Source organism: Lissotriton helveticus, chromosome 11 (genome assembly GCF_964261635.1).
Source record: "Lissotriton helveticus chromosome 11, aLisHel1.1, whole genome shotgun sequence".
Taxonomy (NCBI): Eukaryota; Metazoa; Chordata; class Amphibia; order Caudata; family Salamandridae; genus Lissotriton; species Lissotriton helveticus.
Window position 1 is genome coordinate 242,836,657 of NC_136072.1, and position 23,422 is coordinate 242,860,078.

Here is a 23,422-nt window from a genome sequence, read left to right on the forward strand (position 1 = left end):
AAAGAAAAAGGGAACTCAAAGATGGGAGGCGTTATTAAAAGCTAGTACTTTAAAGGATAATCCGGCTTTCTGGAGGGAAGTGAATGCACCTTTTTTTAAGGAGAGGTCGACAGACCTCCTAGAAATTGCTATTACAGAGGATGTTTGGATCAACCACTTTACAGAGCTATATAAAATAGATGAGTTGGTTGAACCACATAACCTCGATCCTTGGACGTTACAAGAGAAAGATCCACAGAGACCCCCGACAGATACATTCCCGCTATCCATACATTTTACACTCCCAGAAATAGAACAGGCCATAGCGGAAAGTGCAAATTCTAAAGCTCCCGGGCCTGACGGAATCCCAATCGACATATTTAAAGATATGTCTTTATGGGCCCCCCTTCTTACAAACGTTCTTAATTCTTATACTCTAGAAGGTTTCCCTACAACATGGCAAGAAGCCATTATAATTCCAATCTTCAAAAAAGGAGATAGAATGGACCCAAAATGTTACAGGCCAATTTCCTTGCTTGATTCGATGATGAAGGTAGCTGGAAGAGTATTGTTGAATCAATTACAAACCTGGGCCACAGAAAATGGAGTCCTCTCAAAATGTCAATATGGATTTGTTTCTGGCCTAGGTATGGTAGAACAATGTCTCAATCTGGCCTTGATTACAAATAAATACGCTGTGGTAAAGAAGAGCAATCTATACATGACTTTTGTTGACCTAAGCTCAGCATTCGATTGCCTCAATCACAGCGACTGTGGAGCACCCTCATAGAGCTAGGAATCGATGTAAACATTCTTGCATTTATAAAGGAATTATACCGAGGGGCGGGGGCAATGGTTCGTTATGGAAAAAAGGGAAAATGCACCAAAAATTTCCCTATAAAAAAAGGTGTTCGCCAGGGATGCATCCTTGCCCCGTTTCTTTTTAATTTATATATAAATAGTGTGGCAGACTACCTGGCCAAGCTGGATGTAGATTATCCTAAAATCAATGGCATGGCAGATCCAATATTACTTAATGCAGACGATGCTGTCATAATGTCCAGAACACAATTAGGTCTGCAGAAAGCACTGACTAGCTTTTCCTCATTCATGGGCTTGAGAGGACTCAGGATATATGTGGGCAAAACCTTTACAATGTGCTGCACCTTAAAAAACAAAGTAGACTGCAATACTTTTTTAAACTTCACAAAGATAAGCTTAACTAAATCTTTTACCTATTTGGGTATTGTTTTTAATAGCAGGGGAACATGGAACACAGCCATCAACACACGCAACCTGGCCTTTTGCCGAGAAATAGGTGCTTTAAAGAAGTTTGCCCAAAAATTGGGCGGCAAGCCTGTCCAGATCCTGCTCAATATTTACGCTGCAAAATGTGTTTCCACTGCGACCTATGGCGCAGGAATCTGGGGCATGGCGGACAGCCGCGAGATGCAAATCACTGAGAATGCCTTCCTGAGATACCTGTTAGCAGTTCCTAGATCTATCTCCACCACCATATGCCACAATGAACTTGTTCGGGTCCACATCACTGACATAATCAAGATAAGTCCAATATTACTGTGGCACAAGATATGGACCTCGAATGAAACAGATTTCAGCAAGGATGTGATCAGAGACTGTATGGGTCTAGCTGCCTCACGGAAAATACCGTGGCTTTGTTATGTCAGTAAATTTTTAAATTCCATAGGGCATTCTGATCTGTATGAAAATCCCACGTCATGCTCTTTAATCACGAAAAAGGCCCTCAAAGAATGTTGCCTAGGCTTACTTGAAGACAGGCGCTCCTACTCAGAAGGAAACAAGCCAACCATTGCCCATCACCATCTCTTGTTGCACGGAGCTGGCATCCCACTTTATCTATTTCCTCTATACTCCGTCTATACGAGATTATTGCTAACAAGGATGAGGACTGACTGTTTTTTTGATAACATTTCCTACTGTAAATGACTGGTCCGCTAACTTGTTAAGTTGCCCCTGTGATAATATTTCAAAACAATCAAATATCCATTGTATATTATTTTGTAAATATTATGAATGGGGAAGAAAGAGGCATTTGGTTCTGTTGTTAACCCCTTCCACGCTCATGACAAGCTGGGCTCGTCATGAGGTAGCCTCCTCGCACGCTCATGACGAGCCCAGCTCGTCACGTAACATGCGGTTCCGCAAATCTCAGCGTGCAAGCGGAATTCCGCCCGCACGCATGCGGTTAAAAATATGGGGCCTCAGGCAATGCAGACCAGCACTGACTAAATTATATATGCTTCAGGATGAAATTACCGTGGCTGCAGTAGCTAAGTTTCTCAAATACGAAGTAAAATGTAGAGCGTCGATGAACTGAAAACATTTTATAAGCTTTTACATAATATTTCTTGGAAAATAGGTTTTCTTTAATTATATACATTTTAACTTCATGTATAATGTATTAAATGATCGGAAATGTTATTTTAAAAGGAAAAATTTTTATCTAAATGTGCTTTTATGGTTTTTTATCTTCAAAAATCGAATAAAGCTATCTTTGAATTGAATTGAATAGGAGCTCACTGCCCTGCACACCCCATCTTAGATGTCGCCAGTTAGGCTTCCATCCCTCCTCCGTCGTCGGCCTCACCTGCCGGTCGCAGGGCTTTGAGCAAGCCTTCCCAGCACACGGCCTTGGGCTCCACACGAAGCCCCACCGTTTCCTCCCTGCGCAAGGCCGTCCATTCTGCTCGGGCCCACGCCTGAAAGGAGGCGATACACGCCCGCACGCTCGGCGGTTCGCTCGGCTTCCAGCGCTTTGTGAGCAGGCGTGAGGCCACCACCATTCTCAGGTCCAGGAACCTGGACGTCACCTTTTCTTTAGGCGGCCTCCGGAATGAGTGTAGAATGTATTCTGGCCAGTCGAGGGGTGTAATGCGCCCCGTACACACTCGGAGCCGTGCGCCAAATACATTCCAATAGGAGCCCAGCTTGGGGCAGCTCCACAGAATATGAAGTATCTCCGCATCTAGCTCCCGGCACCTGGGACAGGACGCATCTGCACGTTGAAAGTATCTGTTTATGAGTTCAGGCGTGAGGTAGGCTCTGTGTATAACATAGAGTTGTATCTGGTGGAAGCGTAGAATTCTAGGGATGCGTACCGGGCTCTTAAGGATGCGTTCCCACTCTTTATCTGTCAACTGCCTGCCCATATCGCACTTCGATTTATGTCGTAATGGGACCAAGCTGATCTCCGTGCGTGCCCTTAATGACCCCGCAAACCAACGTACCAAATGCCACCCCTACTCATGATATGCAAGTATTGCATCGTTAAATGCTGTATAGGTTTCGAAGATACGTCCACCCCCCCAGTGGGCCGTCATCCTTGCCACCATGGCTCCATGCAGCAGGAACTCCCCAGGCGGGAGCCCATCCTCCGCAACCAGCATTTCATACTCCACCAACACTCCATCCCGAAAGAGATCTCCCATTGTCTGGATGTCGGCCTCTTTCCAGTGCTCCAGCATCGGCCTTGCGAGAACTCCCTCTCCGCCCATAAAAGCCTCCAGAGGGACCGCGGGTGCATATGTGGGAACCCTTCTGGTGAGGAGGAGTGCCCTACAGTAACACTTGTACGCTACTGCCAGCAGTAGCGGGGTGGGCCTTACGGGTTTCTCCAGGGGATGGAAGAGCCTGGTGACCCTCTCCAGTGAGTACTGCGGCTCCGCTGTAGCTGTGTCTTCTCTGCCCCTGTCAGCTAACCAGCGAGCGATCCACTGCAATTGCGCGGCTTGGTAATAGTGCTCGAAGCAGGGAGCGGCCAGTCCACCACAGTCCGTTGGCAGGTACAGCTTTGCAAGCGCCAGTCGGTGCCGGGACTCGCCCCAAATAAAATCTCGCAACATGGCATGGAGCGGCGAGAAGAACGAGGGAGGCACATAAAGGGGTAGGTTAACAAAATAATATAGAAGCCGGGGAAGCATGATCATTTTGGCAAGAGCCACCCGACCCGTCGTGGTCAGTGGAAGAGTGGTCCAAAAGCGTACCTGGGATCCAAGCGCTGGCACCGCCTTGCCCAGATTTCCGTCTAGGAGATCAGCCGGCTGCCTGTAGATCTGGATACCCAGATACCTGAACGTGTCTGCCTTCCACTGGATCCTCGTGCCGCCCAGGCAATACTCCGGGTCATCGACCCTGGCATTGAAAGCATAAAGGCCGGATTTCTTTGCGTTCCCCCGCAGCCCCGAGACGACTGCGAATTGCTCCAGTAATTGGGCCAAACGCCCCGGAATGTCCGCCACATCCTTAACGAACACTAGCAAATCGTCCACATAAAGCAAGACCTGGTGAGTCGGTTCTCCGAGGGGTATACCTGCCTAGGGTCTGCCGCATGACCGCCGCCAACGGTTCCACGGCCAGGGCGAACAACAGCGGGGACAAGGGACAACCCTGGCGAGTACCCTGGCCCACCGCCACCGATTCTAAAATGTATGGCCCCATCCGCACCCTGACCACAGGGCTTTTGTACAGGAGTTGGACCATCTGTAGGAAACCCTCACCGAGGTCGTATCGCGAGAGCACTGCAGCTAAGTACCCCCACTCCAGGCAATCAAAGGCCTTCTCCAGGTCTATTATCAGGCACCCCGCCCGCGGCCACTTCGCTGCTGCTTCAGCGGCCACCCTGAAGAACCTCCTAAGGTTCAGAGACGTGGAACGCGCCGGCTCGAGATGAGGGACCACCTGCGCGAGGCGCTCCTCGAGTATTTTCGCAAATATTTTATAGTCCGTATTTAGCATCGCCAGTGGTCGGTAGGAGCCTAGCGCCGTGTGATCCCTATCTGGTTTAGGCAGGGAGACCAGGAACGCTTCCCACATGGATGGGGGGAATGAGCCCTCATCGATGGCAGTGTTATACAATTGAAGGAGCAGGGGCGCTAATATGTCTCTATTCACTTTGTAGTATTCGGTGGGTAGGCCATCCGGCCCAGGGGTTTTCCCCGTCGCCATGTCTGATTGCATCACCCACCAATGTGAGCGGGCGTTCAAGGTGTCCCATACTCCTCAGGCACAACAGATAGGGTAACTGCGTACAGGAACACATCTAGTGCTTGCCGCGAGCCCGTACCTCGAGACTTATACAGTTGCCTGTAGTCAGGGCATTATGGATCTCCCGTGCGTGTACACCATATCCCCGCCTAGTGTCCGCAGTGCGCCTATGGGAAGTCCGCGTCCTTCCCTCTGTATCAGCCAGACAAGAAGCCGGCCTGCTCTATCCGCCTTGGCGTGGGTCCTGGCCGTGTGCGCTGCATAATTGTGGCATCGCAGCTGTTCCATAAGTGTTGCATGTTTATCGCGCAGGGTATTAAGTGTACGCGCATGCTCACCCACCCCTTCACCCTCCCTTTAGTATCGGAGGAGTTCCAGATCCAGCTCTTTCAAGGAGGCTTCCAGCCTCTTACGTATGTTCCATGTGGCCCCCATGCAGTGCCCACAGATAGTTGCCTTATGTGCCTCCCACTCCACTAGTGCGCTGCTTGCTGTATCTGCGTTGGTTTCAAAATAACCTAGTGTGGCTGTGCCCAGCGAGGACCTGAACTCGGCATCTTCAAGCGCAGCTGGCTGTAACCTCCACATGTGCACTGGTGGTCTATCCGCCTCCCAGCTCAGCTTAAACCATAGGGGATTGTGATCGGAGTGTGTCCGCCCGAGGTATTCCATCTGGGCCAGGAGTGGGAGCAGTGACTGGGAGCCTATTATGCGGTCCAGACGGACATGTAAGTCGTGAACTGGGGAGTAGTAGGAGTACATTTTATCCACGGGGTGCTGCACGTGCTAGAGGTCACACACCCCCCAGTGCTTAAGCCAATCCCCAAATGCTTGCGCTGTGGACGCTGCTGTGGTAGTTCGAAGTGGCGGGAAAGACCTATCTAATTGGGGGTCTAGTACTATATTGAAGTCCCCACCAACTAGCCAGGGGAGTCCAGCGTATGGGTGCAATATTGTATTCAGGCTGGTCTGTGTTGAGGGCATAAAGGGATCCCAGCAGCAGCTCATGCCCATTTAATTGCCCCCGCACCAGGGTTTATCTACCCTCAGGGTCTATCAGCGCTTCCATGCATTTAAAGGGGACGCCCGCCCTTACCCAAATTAGTGTGCCGCTGGCGCGGGTCGAGAAGGTGGTTCAAAACAGCTGTCCCCCATGTGCGTCTCCTAGAGGAGGGCATTCCCCCCACCATGTCGCTGGAGGTAAGAGAACACTGAGTAGCGGCGGGACGAGGTGTGCATGCCAGGAATATTTCATGTCGCTATGTTAGTGTGCATCGTGCGTCTGGTCTGTAAGCGCGCGGGAGCAAGGGAGCGCCCCTGGTGGGGCCTCAGGAACAGCAACACAGGGGGGGTTGATCAGGGTGCCGCATTAGAATCATGTGAACGAACTCAATCAATAGAACCAGAAGGGCGCACCCCAAACGAGGCATGCGTCCAAACTTTAACTAGATCTACCTCACAAAAGTGGATTAACACAGCGTGTTTGCTGTCTGATAGGCCTGATAGGCCGTTACTCTACCCCCGACAGGATGCGCTAGACTGCACGAGAGGCGCTGGAGTATATCTAAGGCACACTACCGTGCTGGGTTGGTGCAGAATGCCCGCAAGGGAGCCTACCAGGGAGATTGTCACGCAGCGCCCACCGGATGCATCTTAGGAGTTACACTTTCCCCCCCAGCAACTCCCGTCTCCCCCCATCAGGACCCTAGGAATGAGTTAAAGGCAGCCCATCGCAGCAGCTCGGGCAGCAGTAACGATGTTACCTCTTCCCGCCCAGTGTCCAAACCAGTGTATGTCCGTGAGCATGCTCGCAACTGCGTGTGCTACCTAAGGAGATCTGCAGTTTGTGGTGTCACCACTGGCATGGCCCCATCTTCAGAGTTCACCGTGGACGGGGATGACGGAATGCTCATGTCCGGTTCACTGCGCGTCTGCCTCCTCACTTCTTGTGTTGATCCCAGGTTCACCACTGCGTTAAGAACTTCTTGCCGCTCACGTGGCATGTTCTCTAGGCTGGGCGCCGCTTGGCCTGTGCTCCGTCCTCGGTGGGCACCCCATTTCCTGCGCCTTCCCGACCTCTGATGTTGCCAGTCGCCATCACCCTCCGCCATTTCAGGTCGGGTGTCCTTCCATTGCCCTGTTTCCTCCAGCCAGTCCCATGCATCTGACAGCGTGTCAAAGAAGCGGGCCCAGTCTTTGGAGATCACTCGGAGCCTAGAGGGGAACATCAAGGAATATGGCAGCCCCAAGTCCCGTAGCTGCCTTTTCACCGCTAGGTACGTGCTCCTCCGTCGCTGCACAGTTGCTGTGTAATCTGGAAAGAACATTACCTTGCTATTCCCCACTGCCAGATTGTCCAGCTTCCTAGTTTCACGCAGCACCACATCCCGATCTCGATAGTGGAGGAGCCTGAAGTGGAACGGGCGGGGCCGGGCTCCTGCCCGCGGCTTCTGTGCAGGCACCCTATGCGCTTTTTCCACAACAAAGTGGGAGGACAACGCCTCCGCGGGCAGGAGCCTTCTCAGCCAGGATTCGGTGAACCTCTCTGGGTCTTTCCCTTCTTCACCTTCCGGCAGTCCAACCACCCGGACATTTTTGCGGCGGGAGCGCCCTTCCGCATCGTCCACGCGATCTTCCAGCATCTGGACCCTGTCTAAAACATCCTGCAGCGCCGCGGTATGTTGGTATACCACTGGTTGCAACTCTTGAAATTACTGGCGCTGCTCGACTACTGACTCTGCCAGCTTACGGTGATCGGCGTGGAGCAGGGTGAAGTCTGATGTTACCTTGTCGATGCGAGCCTCCAGGGAGTCCCGTGTCTGTTCCAGCGTGCTGCCGATGTGCTCCACCGGCGCCAATACCGTGTTCATCTTACCGTGTCCATCTTAGCCTCAAGGGCCGCCGTCAGGCCATGATCATCGCCGTGTGACCCATGTGGCGAGCCCAGGCCCTTCGCAGTCTGCTGTTTCTGCTGGCATTTGTCCCGAAGTCTGCCTATCGCGAGCTGCTGCGCCGAAGCCTGATTAGGTTTGTTCATCACCTGGCGGCAGGCCACCACCAAGGTCTCCGCAGGCCAGGCGCCTCGCCATCCCAGTACCTCCCACTGCAGCCAGGAGAGCCCCCAAGTCAGGTTAGATATTGGCACAGTTCAGACTCCAAGGCGTCACAGACCACGCTCCCCACCCGCGTGCTCTTTGCGGTTGGCCAACCTGTTCCTCACGGTTCAGTGGATCGCACCCGCCAGACCCCTCAGAGACTCTCTCACCTTGTACAGATGCGTTCAGCAGTCCAAGCACCCTTCCAACGGTTGAGGCCACAACCTCCTGACAGGGTATTCAGTTCCCCCCTCGACTATTCCAGGGTCTCAGCACTGCTGTCTTCCAGCGCGGCGACAGGCTCCCTCCATGTTCTGGCACTCAGAAAGCAGCCTTAGCAAAAATGCGGTGGGGGGCACCAACGTCGGCCACCAAATGGCGCCCGAGGCTCACTATGCCGGGCCGCAGGCGTACAGCTTGGTCACAGTGATCCCAGCCCAGGGATTGACAGGGACGGCCACCAGGGCAGCTTCGGGCACCGCACAGGGACGGCCACAGGGCAGCTTCGGGCACCGCCCGACTCCTCAGGGGGGAAAAAAAGAGGTCACCAGCGACTTAACAATTGTCCAGAACCAGCCTCTCCCATGTTGTGCAGTCGTCAGCTCCCTCTCAGGGCCTCCAGACCTCGCCGCATTTGCTAGGCCCCTCCCGGGCTTCCCAAGCCCTGCTCCTCACCGTTTGGGGCCGCTCTGCTCTTCAGCCAAGGCCAGCGTTTGTTTCGGGGCTTCACTCGCCGACTGGCCTACTCCGCTGTCTCAGATAGCCGGGGATGTCGCTGCCAGCCCCTGACTCCTCCCGGCTTCACCCCAGGGTCTGCCGCGGCTTCTGACCCCTTCACGGGCCTCACCTGCCGTACCGGCCCGCTGTGTCCATTTCTCGGCGCTGGTGTTCTTGCGCCGCTTGCGGGAAGGCGGGGGCACGGGGCAGTGCCTCACTACCTCAGCCGGGTGTCTCGTCGGCCGTTAGCGCCGTTCGCACCTCTCTGTCCCGGGCCGTGCCGCCGCTCGCCACCAGCCGCTCACTATTCGACGGCCCTGGAGCGGGGCTTCCGGCTTCGCCTCAGCGTCTGCCACAACTCCCGTCCCCTTCACAGACCACATCAGCCGCTACGGTCCGTCGTGTCCGCTTCTCGGCGCCTGTGCTCCTGCGCTGCTTGAAGGAAGCACTGGGCAAGTCTCGCTGCCGTGGCCGGGTGTGTGGCCGGCCATTGGCGCCGTTCGCGCCACTCAGTCGCAGGCCGCGTCTCCACTCGCCACCAGCCGCCCACTGCTTTACGGCCCCGGAGCGGGGTTTATTTGGCTCCCGGGGCTCCCTCCACGCTCATGCACCGGTCCCCAGTGGTTCAGGCCCTGTGAGCGCCCCTCGTTGGTGAAATGGCAGGATAATGGGGGCAGTAGGACGGAGCTTCCCACAAGTGTGTCCGCCATTTTCGCAGGCTAGCCACGCCCCCCCAGAATGGGCAGTCACTCATGCTCACTCAATGTGTTTTTGCAGCAGGATATTTTCCCCCAAATGACTCATAATTATGCGAGTGGGTATAATAGCGCTATTAGCGGTAATTCTACATCAAAGAGTCCCACTCTGTTTTTGTCACATAAATGATCAGGCCAGTTCCAGGTATAGATGTGAAATTTCCTGGCAGTTATTGACCAGCAAAGTTCTCATTGCTTGTTGAGCCGGTTTACAGTATTCACTTTTGCTGAAATAGATTACAATCTAGTTTACGTGTTCAAAATTGTATAAACTATAAAGTGCACATTCAATGCAGACCAATCAACACAAATTATGACGGCACAACAACTTAATCTCTACACACACACATTTTTTACTATACAACCAAAATCAAAATGGATTGACTGTTTCAAAGCATTTTTATTGATCTTATGTTGCATTACAATATGTTCTGCTAACTGTTGTTGATCTGTTCAGCACAGGTACCTCCGTATCATCTTCAGATTTATGCGGCAGTCACGAGGACATGATTAGCAATAGATTTCACAGCCAGCATAGTTTCTTTGCAAGTTGGCCTTATGAAGTACTCAGGGAGGAGGAACCCATAATCCCCCTTGTCACGAAGTTCAAAAGTGTATGAGTACTTGATGCCCTGATCATAGGCCCAGTCATCTGAAGAACCAGCAGTGGGATCTAAAATACACAAATAATGAAAACAATATATGACAAGCACTAGAAAACACACTGTATACTCATCAGGCTTTAAAAAGTTTAGCAAAATGCTATGACAAGTCTTGTGTTAAGATTTTCAAGTTTACGCTACTGTACTCTACTGTTGGTAGTCACTGTTTAAGGTGTGTGAAACTGAATTTTATTTCCCCATAAAACTTCTGGAAAGGACCAAAAATTATGTGAATTGAGATTTTTGTATATCTTGAGTGAAATCTGAGGCAATACATTGCATAAAAAAAACACAGAGAATACTTGAAGGACATCACTGTAAAGTGGAAAATGTCCCCCATGTGGGATTTTTTCTATGCAAACGAGCCTCCTGCATCTGACAATAACACAGTGCATAAAACAAAGCTTAGCGATTTTTAAAAAATGTGTGTGAATTACGAGTTTTGCACATTTCTCTGGTATAATAAATTATCACCCAGGCCTTTGGCAGATCCTCTGCCCAGATCTCTGTCCAAGTAAGTTGATCCGTCTCTCTCAAGGTCCACTGACATACTTAAGATATGTCTAAAGATTCCTCTATTCAACACACCAGTTTCCTCTATCTGTATTCAGGAAACGTATCTCTGTCTGGGCCAGTCACCCACATTGATAGCTCTAATTAGGGAGCCAAGGTCTATGGGTGTGAATGGTTGATTATACTCATATTATGGCCCCGTTTCAAGGCACAAACGGGCAGGACAGACATTTTCCATGCTTGTATTATGAGCCACAACACACTTGCACACTATTGCCAGAAAGGATGCCATCCTTTCTGGCGATGCACATTGCCAAAAAGGATGGCATCTCAAAAGGTAAGGAGTTATGAATTCCTTCAGCACTGGGACACCTCTGTTTGAGGTAGCTGTCGCAGGCTATACATCTCTGTTATTATTATCAATTAACTAAGGGCTGGATATCTTGTGATACACTTCTAAATGGGATCAGGTCTGTGATCTTAAATGTTCTTCCATTAACAGTTATAAACCTAGGGGTCACTGCAGGTAACTAACTACCTGTATTTCAGAACATTGAGTCTTCAATATTGTGTTACCATACTATCATGTAAAAAAAACCGACTAAAATATCAGCAATGTAAGTTTATATTCAGAATTACAAATCTTAACATATATATGGAGTTAAGTATAGTTAGCAGTTACTTACCTCCATATAGTTATCTTGTATATAATTTGGTTGTCAATTCGTTTGTCCTACAATGCTAAAGACTCAATATTTGGCCATACTCTGGTAACTTCCTGCTCTATTTCCATACCTATGCGCAAATATTTTATGTTTATCAATATACGAATAGGCATCTCCTGCCCACTAGTACGCAGTGAAAATCCATAAATGATTGTTTCATACATTTTCATCCATTCACATCAATTAGAAGGCTAGCTGTTCCTTATTGGAAGAGTTGACATGTGACAATGGTTCTCAAATGTACCCTAGCACATTTGCTCTTTTTCCTACATGATAAATCTTTTTTCTACATGAGGAAACCCTTCCACTCATTAAATATAGTGACCTTCCCTTCCCACTTCTAACATGAAAATGCACTGACTCCCAATTTTGACAAAAGGGAAATTGCATGTGCTTAATAGATATACCCCATTATAGATATTTACAGTAGGTTTCTAAGAAACTGCCTACTACTTGTTAACTAAGCAGGATCGTGGAGCACAGGAAAACAAGATGTTTCAAGGTTTGGCTCTCTTTCCTGTCTGCTATAAAATATAATGCATTGATAGGCTCCGAAATGCAATAATACATCTATACATGCATGACCAATATTTCTCTGATGTTCGAACACTTTACATAGATCTTGGGTAATGCAGTGGATATTATACCGATAAGGATGGCGGTGGCGCGCCCTCCGTCATCTGACTGCCAGTTTACGATGGCGGCCCCATGTGTGTTGGGGAGGTGGTGCACTGGGGGGGTACCAATGGTACCCCCCAACATTTCCCTGCACTAAGTGGCAGGCATCGCTTGGTGCCTGCCACGTAGTGCACAGAAATGCACGGCATGTCATTTTAACATTGCAAACGGTGCTGCAGCCAGCAGCACCGTCAGCAATGTTGAAGCCCCGGAATGCGCCCACCAATTTGATGGGCGGGGCTACCGCATGACTGGCGGGCGGTCCCAACCACTACAGTGATGGTGGGCTGACTCAAGTCTGCGCTCCATCGTAATGACCCCCTAAGTTAGGAACTAGAAAGATAGGAGCATGGTCTGGTAGATGGCCACTCAGTGTTAGTGCTCAGAGCTGCCACATGTGCTGATCAGAACAGGCTAACATGGCTGGTTTTATGAACTGGATGTAGAAATTGAAGAAACAGCACATCTAACTGAGAATCAAACAGTAATGTTAGGATTTCACAAGATCAAGGTCATGGCATTTATTCACTAGTAAACAAAGCCAAAATGGAGACCCCTTCTAGTTGATGATTGCATGTCACAATGATATTACAATATCGAAGGTCGAGCATATCTAACCAGACCAACATTATATAAAACCAACACGAAATGAATGAAAACATAGTACTCTGTATATTACACTTGATAATTATTCAACAAAGGAATTTCTAAAGGTCTTGAATTATATTCACGAGAAAGCCCTCGATGCAATTGCATAAAAGGAAAAAAAATACGAAGGGCCTGATTTCGAGTCTGGCCAGACTCGCAGTGGCCCATCTGTCGCATTATGACTTGAAAAGTCGTTGCAGTGGAGGACCACTGGCTGTGCCAGGCAACAGTCGTTCCCTGGCGGTGCGAACGGCGGTGGCGGAGGAGTGCCACAATGCAACATGCTCAGCGGGACTGGTGCAGTCCCGCTGAGAATATTGTGAGCTACTACACTGCCAATCATTTCATAGGAAAACCGCCATGAAAAGGCAGGCGGTGAAGCAATAAAGGGAGCACCCAGACCCCCCCACCATGGGGATACATTCAGGGGTTGCACAACATGTGCCCCCCTGTGTCTTTCCCCCCAATGTTGCAGTACAGCATGGACGCCACTGTCCATGTTGTGCTGGAACTTTTCTGCTTTTCCCTTTGTGGTTCCTGTTTTCCAGGCACCACCATGGGAAAGGTGAAGGACCATTCACCATACATGAGTTCAACTCGTAATACGGTGGGCTGTCCTTGTGTGGTTTGGTCAGCTATGGCGGAGAGCCAGCACAACTGATAATCAGGGCCTAAGAATTTTCCCTATACTACCACTCTCAAATGACCATATGTTACTGAAGCGTCAAAAAGATCACAACAATTCACCATTCGGAACTAAAGTGGTGGTATTTAGTTCTATAGGCAAAGCAGCAGGTAAAAACTTCAATTAATAGTTCCAACCTATAGTACAACATTTACATTGTATGTGAAAGGCACCTTTGATTTTTGGAGAAAAACAGCTAATTTGCAAATTACTGATACAAGTAAAATTGTCCTACATACAATTGATATGAATGCTTTACATAACCGAATTGTATCTCATGAGGGCTTATAAGCCTTTGATTGGGCACTTTTGAAGCCTGAGATGAAAGGAGGTAATAAAGATTTCTTTGTGCTACACTTTTCATTTTATCATTTATATTTCGAATAGGAGAGCAATTTATAGCAATGAGATAGATACTCATGATTTTGATGATTCAATTGCAATGCAAATATAGTTTTGAACGAGTTTGAGGATGAACCTCTTTATAAAACAATGAATGGAAAGAGAAAGTAGTAATTTACATGTAGTATAGTAATTATATTTTTTTCATTTGGAGAGGACAAGAAAAACCACTTGTGCGGAAAGTCAATGAGCGTAATACCAAAATTATCTTAAAGAATTCAGCGTCAACCTAAGTTTAAAACAAATTACTTTTTATGTACTGAGAAAGACTGATGACAGGACATTGCAAATGAATATGTAAGGCAAACCCACTGCCACTGATAAAAAATGTTTGTTGCTTTATCAAATTTTATTAAATGTTTTATCTTGACGGTATTAAAAATATCTATCTACCTTACCCCAAATTAGTCTGACTTAATTTAATAACATCACAAGAAACAACATCTGCACACCAGGAATATGAATTTTACCAAAGATATATACAAAGGGGATATCCACAAAGTGTAACAGATGATGAAAAATCACGACAGCAAGATTGCATGAGCTTAATTTAATTGCACCTACCAGAGCAAAAAAGGAAAGAGCAGATAATGTGTCCCTAATTATGCTACTGCCAGTAGTAACATCAAAAGGATCATCAATAAGAGTTGAGAAATATTGTCATTTTATCCAGATTTTCAAGGAATGTTGAAAAACAAAACCTTATTTGTATATCTGCAGTCCAGGAGTATTAAAGAAATAGTTACTGTAGCTAGCCGAAAACTTACAGCAAAAAGTTTCATTTAAATTATATTCAATGTAATTCTTCATCTCTCATACTTACTATAGAAATAAATGTCAACTACAATGTTGTAGAATGTGTGATACGAATAGTGTGCATGCTTTGGCATGCCCTTGTGGAATAAAATATATAAGAAGCACTATAAGCAACAGAAATCCTAAATCTTATTAGGTACAGATTTGGAACTGTATATGCATAGTATTAGCCTACTAAAATTTCAGATCTTGGAAATTGCCCGATCTGATGGTGAACATGACTATCATAGTGTGTTGCTGTAAGAATATATATAGATTAAAGAAATAGAAACTATTCAACCACAAGCACTAATTGAGTTGAGATGTTATGCTTTCTATGATATTTCAACTATTTGTATTGTTTATATAATTTGAAGGGGGTATCACATTCAGCTATTTGATTCATCTTGTATTAGAGATCCTCGTTAGTGATTGCCTGCAGTTCTGTTTGTCTCATTTCGAATTTGGCTAATTAAAATTAGCGAACCTCCAATTCTGAAATATTAACAATATAGGCTATGTAGGAAAAGGGGCTATTAGTTGGTAGTTTATGAGTCCATCCCAAATATTATGTCAAAAATCCTGTCAGGTACAACACAAGTTCAATAAATAAACTGGGGAACAACCCCTGATGGCAATGGGACAAGGCAGACCAGCCTAACGTGGGGAAAAGTGTACAAGGTATTTAGCAGTACCAAAGCAACTCAAAACTCAGAACACAACAAAATGAAAATCCCATTACCAATGTCTAAAAATAGAGAGAGATTTAATAAAATGAAAATGTCCTTAAAACATCTAAAATTCATTAGAATGAATGAGAGATGTACATTTTTACGGTTGTAGGGCAAAAAGCACCAAGAAAAAGTAAAGAGTCAACCATTAATCACTGTTCATGACTGACTGAGACCTAGGCATGACTCCAGTTTGACTGTGATAGAGCAGAAGTCAGATACCCCCTAGTGGGTTGGCCTGCTCAAAGATTTTACTATTTGTCCTAGTCTCTGAAATTGGAGTCAAAATCCTCCAAAATATCAAAGCTCCAGGCTGTATCTGGCAAGCCACTCTCAAAGTTGGATAACCATTGGACCAGTTCCAAACGATATAAGGAAAGTTACTTTGTAAAGTATTTGTCACATTTAGTGGCATAGATAAAGCTGATGGTGCTTTTTAATGTTTTAATATGACTATTTTCTAAGAGAAAAAAGAAATGCTCCAGATTAATATTTAGATTTAATTGGTCAGCAATATATATTAAGGGTTTTAAAATGGAATGGATTAGGTCCAGAAATGAGTATGTAGATGTCTGTTATACTTTAAACATAATACATCTCTATCATGAAATCAGATTTAAGCAGAGGATTAGACAAGGCTAATATGTATCAGCTTTCCTTTTTCTTTTAGCTTTCAAACATTTCTTTGTAGGATTAGATATACATAAACTTTCTCTAGCAATACATTTCAGATTAAAAAATATATTTTTCTGCTGATGTGGATGACATTTTACTTTGTTTCTAACCTCAATAGTCATCATCATCATCATCATCAATCCACTTTATTCGATTATTTAAAATCATAAAAGTGCAAAAGAAAAATACAATATGCACATCCCATGAAAACATTCAAGTAATCTGTATGATACAATGATTTTGTGTCTAATTAAAAAAGAGCTAAGTATATCAAGATTATAAAAACACATTTATAGAACAGTCATCATTAAAATGTATACACTGTTTAGACTAGGACATCTTTTTTTCTTGATTCGGACAGCAGCAACAAGAAAATAAGCAACATTGAAAATATCCCAGGGGTTACTCAGCGTTTGGAGATAAAGTAACGCCGGTCTAACTTGTAAGAAGCCCTTGCCAATCAATACAGGAATTAAAAACTTCCTCCGGATATCATTGTAATAGTCACAGAACATCATAAAATGTAGAGTTTTCTGTATGGAGGAGTTATCACAATAAGTTACCCATGCTGTATTTTACCCATGCTGTATTTTAACTTTATAGATGACAACGATATGGAGTTGAGGCCCTGATTGTTGTATTAACATCTTCCCACACACTTATAATATTTTAATAGAAGGTGAGTATTGATACACCAGATATTAGGTGTCTCCTTTGGTTGTAAGAATGAATGAACAGGTGTCCAAGTGAGATTAGAAAGATATAAAGTAGATGAGAAATTCCCCACATTAATCGTATATTTATCTAAGCCTGTGATGATTCAGAAACACACCAAAGGAGGTTATATCCCGGAGTTATCAAGCACAATAAAAATCAGTGGAGGTGGGTGCCCCGTTTAGAGTGAAAGAATGTGTGGTATTGGTTGCTCACAGTGTGATTTGCATGAAGAAAAAACTGCAGATAATATGGTTGTGACCCACGCTGTAAATGGGGTTACATTTGAAGAGCAAACTGAAAATGGCTCGTCGTATACCACTTGTTGAGAGAGTGTGTATGGCCAACAATCTTAATTGTATTTGTTTATTATTGTCTAGATGTATTACGAAATGTGTACAATGATATGCTATTTGAATGTATAAACACATCTCCCCTTTTTTTAAATAGATTGAAAGTGCTGGGACTCTTTTAAAATTGTGATTATTTTGCCTGAAGAAGGTGGTTGGACCGCTATTGCCACCGAAATTCTGTTTTTATGTATATGTTTCTGTATAATGGAATATCTCACATATAATGTGAGAAAATGATGATTTGTCCTTGTTGCACTTTACCATCTTTTGTATTGCTGTCAGTAGAGAGAATTTGCAATTAACTTGATGAGAACATTGTGAGATATTGTATTGATTTATTGTGATTTTATCAGAGCGAGTAGCTCCTAGCATGATTTTAATGTTCTTTTTTAAAAGAAATAAACATTTATATTTTTGATTGATTGGCCATTGTATGTTTGTGTGGTGGTATAACATTCAGTGGTAATTAGCATTCATATGTGTGGTATGATCTTTTTCCAAAGAGTTTACATTTTAAGACTGAAGTTATCACAATGACAAAGATCCGCGTCCTCTGGTGTACACCACACCGGGAAATCACCCAACGAGAAGTGGATCAAGTTAAGACAGAACCTGGTCAGGAGCCTGCGATGGAAAGGCTTAGTCACAGTTATCAGATAGGGTTCAACTAATAAGGTGGTTTTAGTCAAGAAATGAGCCCTAACTGAAGGTTTCTGAAGCTCCAATTCTTACAGTTCAATCATTAATGTATTAAAAAAATTCATTTTGACCCACTTCACATCATCCTTAGAGATCCTTTCAGGGGTCTCAGATAATTCTGGCCGCCCTATTTTAAAAAGCATATACTTGACATATGATAACCACTTGATGTTATTAGTTTTGTCCAGTTTGATAATATCTTGCAAGACCAGATGGTTCAAAATCAATTCTGGATTAAGCTAGGTTTTAAGCCAGCGCAGAAGGGGAGCTAAAGTTATGATGTCCGAGACGTTGCCCTGCCCTAATTCCTGATGCTGATGTTGATTGAGGTACAGACAGAAGACTGCAAAGGAATCTGTTTTCGGCTATCTGCACCCCGACTGTTGTTTAAAACCACATATGGAGGAGCCATATGCCGCAATGGCCAGACATTTAGATTGGTGTATTTCTTTGGGATGGCCTCTACAAGCCTAGCCCCCAAGCACTGGGCGAACCCTAATAAAGCTGTCATAGATCTAGTGACAGACAATCTTTTATCTTTATCTTGGGGAACCCATTAGCCTTTTTCATCGAATAATACCCCTAGGTATGTAAAAGAGGTGACCCTGGACACTTCCACCCCATTACAATAGAACAATTTTGCTTTCCTAATATTTTGACCAGTTAACATAATATGTGACTTCCCAGTGTACGCAACCAGATCCAAGGACTGCATATAGGCTCCAAAAGCATCCAAAGGTTTCTGGAGACCTAGAGCAGTACCAGCTAGAAAGACCGCATCGTCCACTTATAGGAGGACCGGTATTAGGTACTCTCCTACACTGGGAATATCTGAGCTCGCCTCCATTAAGGATTTGTCCAGGGAGTTGATATAAAGGGTAAAAAGTAAGGGCGCCAATATACACCTTTGGCGAACACCCCGTTCTGATTTAAAAGACCTGGCACATTTACCATCCTGGGAAATCATAACCGATGCAAAGAGGTCCTGATGGAAGTCAGCCAAAAAAAAAACACGGCTCAATACCCATTTCCAACAGGATTATCCACAGCTTAGACCTGTTAACCAGGCCGAAGGCTGAAGACAAATCCATGAACACCATATGCAGAGAGCCTTCTTTAGCCACAGTATGCTTGCTGATTAGTAAGTGCAAGTTGAGGCACTGGTCCATAGTACTTACCTCAACTACTCGCCCTCCTTCGTGCGAGCTGGTTCCTTCTGATAAACTCGTCCTCCTTCTAGCGAGATTCATTATTGCTACAAATCTTAAGCATCTTCTTTACTTTTTTTCAATACTCAATGCCCTGCCAAGGAATTCATCCTCCATCGTTCAAACTGGTTCCAGTAAGCATATGAACCACCTGCAGACCAGTCCACTTACCGAGTGCGCCTCCGCACTCCATTGTTTTGCCACAACATTACTCAGCCAGATTGCCCCTGAGGAAGGGACACCTATGACCCGAAATGCATCGGGCTGTTCACAAGCATTGGCAAAATGCATCATATTAATATATCTGGCATTGTAATAGTCATGATGTAATGACTGTATATGTGCATTTATTCAAGTGTTAATAAGTTATTCACAATCATTGTATATACAATTTGTTTACTATGATGATTTATGCATTCCCGATGAATACAATCGTTTTTGCTACATCAGAAGGATTCTGTTATTCATTGTGATTTACAATTGATTACTCATTGATTATATTGCTCAATCCCTTCGGGATATTAGTGCACAGTGTTTGCTGCCACGTCCGGCAGCATCTTTTTTCATAATTATGGATCAAACATCGGCTGTCTTGCTCGAACAGCTATACGCAAAAAAGTGCTGGTGCGAAAGATAATTTCATCCTCATACAGAGTTAATATCATCAGAAAATCATTTTCCAAGCTAATAGGTTTACATTTTCTAAAATACGGAGTTAAATACCAATTAATATATTTCATATAAAATGTACAAAAGAATAAAAAATGCAGGACGGATTGTTCACTCTTGCCATCACACGGGCAAGACAGGGAGTCAAAGTCATTATGATGGCCAAGGGGGGAAACAAAGTGCAAATTTAATAGTGCCTGCCCTTAAGCGGAATAATAAGCCACACTCCCAGTGGCTCATCAGGAGTGTCAGATAGCGGGGCAGTGGTGGGATCAGAAAAGCATAAGATAAATAAGAGGAGACAGTTTTCTTCAAAGATTCCCTGTGGTATCTTTCCCTGGCATATAGAGTGTACAAAGAATTTCGCAAGTCATTTTTAGGTGGGAGAACATTAACAGAATAATTATTAAAAATACTCCCTTGATTGATACTACTAAGACTTTTATACACTTCCGAGAGCCAGGGAATGCCCATGCACTTATCACAATTCATACCATCAGTAATAATATCTTTTGTGAGTAGTGCCGCAGGGTTCTTCCAAATAGAGAGCCAGAAGAGGGCTGGCCGTGCACGAACAAAGTCTTCAATAAAATTCACGCCCAGTTCTTCATGACAGACATATTGGGGAGTAGAAATAGGAACACAAAGTGTCTTTCTAAGCAACCTGTTCTCCTCGTATTGTATAGGGAGGCTCTTAGCGAAGCCCCAATCCTCTGCTCCATATGTGGCGACTGGAATACATTGGGCTTTGTAAATCTCTAAAGTTGCCACTAGGGAACCTGTGTATTTTGGGCACGGTAAGCTGAGGATGGAATTAATGGCCTTTGAGAACCTACTCCTGGCATATGCAATGTGTTCGGTCCAGGAGTTGTTCGCAGCAAAGACCATCCCTAAATATGGAAAACTATTAGTAGACCACAGCTTATCAGTGCCAACAGAAATACAGCCCAGCTGTCGTTATTTAGGGCCACAAGATATAATAAAAGATTTGTTAAAATTGTTTTTTAAATCAAGGGACTCCATCCTCACACAGGCATTAAGATCTTTGTGCAAATAAGCTAAAAAGTGCACAAGAGATTCGTCCAGGCCAAAATTTAGAAGGGCTGTCCAGAGCTTCGATCTATTCACAAGATCGAAGGCAGAGGACATATCCATAAAAGCAAGATAAAGTGCTGATTTACGTGCAATATTGTATTTGCCTAGGATAAGGTTTAGGTTGAGACACTGTTCTATGGTTCCTACTTGATTACAGAAACCTAATTGACAAAATACCATTGTCCTCAGTCCAGCTTCAAATCTTATTATTTAAAATCCTACCCAGAAGTTTTTAAAGTATTATCGATGAGGGAGATAGGTCTGTAACAGCTCGGTTGGGAGCGGTCTCCCTTCTTAAAGATAGGAACGATAATACTTGATGACCAGGTGGGAGGAAGGAGTGTGAACGTAAGATTGTTAAAGACATTTAAGAGGAGTGGTGCCCAAATTTCTAAATTGAATTTGATAATATCAATTGGTAGACCATCAGGGCCCGGTGCCTTGTTCCCTGCACTCTGAGTAATGCCATCTTCTACCTCTGGTAAAGTTATATCGACCCTCGGTGGTTTGGAGAAGAACACTGGGACTGACCCGGAAATTGGTGGATCATAGATGGTAGTGAATGGTCCGCCCATGCTTCACCTGTAATGGTACAACTGATGGGGTCAGGAATTGACTTGAACTTCGTAGTTCCTTAACAGCAGACCAGAAGTCGACACCCTTTCTTAGGTCAGCTGCTCTAACTAATACATCCCAGCAGTCTTCAAGGATGTCATTTTTCCTTTTGTTAATTATTGTCTTGTACCTTTTTCTTGCTTCTCTCACAGCAATAGGACAGATGGGTTTAGAAAACAATGCCCTGCGAAATTCTTTGTTTGCTGCCGAGCACTCAGTTGAACCATCTTGGGTCTGATTTAATTTCCCTTTGTGGTGCTGATAATAAAGACTTTGAGGCTGAACAAATCTTAACAAAATCACAGACAGCCTTGGGATGAGGGGCCGTATAAGACAGGCATGAATTGAAGAGGCATGAGTTGTCTCTTACTAGGACACCAAACACCACCTTTATATTAATGCCCCGCCACCTGAGTCTAAGATTATCAGTTGAGGGCAATAGATTCCTAGCGCCGCACTCCCTTTCTAGTGCCGGTCGTGATTCCAGTCTCATAGTGACCTTGATGGGGTTATGGTCGCCCTGGCTCATTGGAATGACAGTGCCCTCAATTAGATGATCAGCAAGGCTGGGTGAAATAAAGAAATGATCTATAGTTAAGGAGAACCCCCTGCCTCTAAAAGTTGGCACAAACTGGACATTCGATAAAAATTTCGCAGCAGTGTCCAGGGCATTTTCCGGGTTGTGGGAACTCAAAAAAGAACGCAGCTCGAGACCCCTTTGATAGGAGGTGCCTTGCTCGTTACTCCTAATATATAAGGGGGCATTATTGAGCCTAGCATTAAAGTCCCCACCCAACAAAATGCCATCAGCTTTCTCATAGTCTTGCATAGTTTCTAATTTGGTGATAAATGTAAATTAAGCAATAAAATTCCTATTTGGAATCGTAATAAAATCATTATTATAAAAATTGATCCGGAAAAAAGAAACTTTCCTTTTAAAAAATAAGGCTTGGAAATGTGAATTATCTGTGACGATGTACTTCAAACTCCCACCAGCAGCGATATTGATCCAAATAGAGAGTCCCCCCGATGGGCGTCCCAAGCTTGATTTAACAGCCGGGGAATTAAAACAATGAAACCCATTGAGGTAAAACTCCTTAGTGGCCCAAGTCTCCTGAAACATTACAATGTCCTGCTGATTTATTAAACTAAGCCACTCTGGATCTTCTAACTTTGGCTCAAGGCCTGCTATGTTCCAGGACAAAACATTAAAATCAGTAGATGCCGCACTCCTATTAGATGTAAGTCGATCTACATAAACGATCGGGAGGGATAGGGAAGGAAAATCACTTACACTTTCCAGCGGTTGGGATGTGGAGGGAGGTCTATCGTGTTTCCTGATGGTTGGGCATTATGGCTTTGTGGTTGTGGTTGTCAATCAGGAATATCCAAGTCTGAAAAGGCAGAGAAGCGATTCGCTAAAGATACGCCTACAGGTGCGTTGGGGAGGGAATATGCCACGGGTTTATAAAAATAACCCAAAGGGAGGGTGCATATGTCAGTATGTACAGTGAATGTATGCTCCTTAGATGATAACATGTTACGAACCAAGTGAGGGCTACGGAAATTAATGACAATGCAATCACCCGTAATATTTTTTAAAGATTGGCCAACCCACCCCACTCTGCGCACCATTAAAATATCTTGTAGGTTAGATGGATTAAATCCTTTATATTTCTTAAGCCAATCCACACACTTATTCTGCAGATCTACCCAGGCCTCCTTCACATTGCTTTTCAAACAAGGAACGCCTGCCAGGATCAAAACGTAAGGACAAGAAGCAGGAGGGAGATTCAAAACATCAGTTCTGGGAAGTTCATTGGGAGTCACCTGTCTTGCATTAACTGGGAAGTCCTTATGCCCAGTGACGTTAACAGGATGACTAACGAATTCCATAGACTTATGGTGCCCGGGTGGAGGCTTTTCAATATGAGCCTCTTATGTAGAATCAATAATAGCAACAGATTTTAGGGCAATAAGGTCC

At 45.1% G+C, this 23,422-nt stretch overlaps 1 protein-coding gene across 1 annotated transcript in view; it reads right to left on the bottom strand.

Moving 5' to 3' along the window:
- Window positions 1–9,951: 9,951 nt before the first annotated feature.
- Window positions 9,952–23,422, bottom strand: part of LOC144792864 (mast cell carboxypeptidase A-like) — a 196,042-nt gene continuing 182,571 nt past the window's right edge. Inside the window, exon 11 of the mRNA XM_078668059.1 lies at window positions 9,952–10,244. Coding sequence (XP_078524185.1) covers window positions 10,057–10,244 — 188 coding nt within the window. The 3' untranslated portion in view covers window positions 9,952–10,056. The remainder of the gene's footprint in view (window positions 10,245–23,422) is intronic.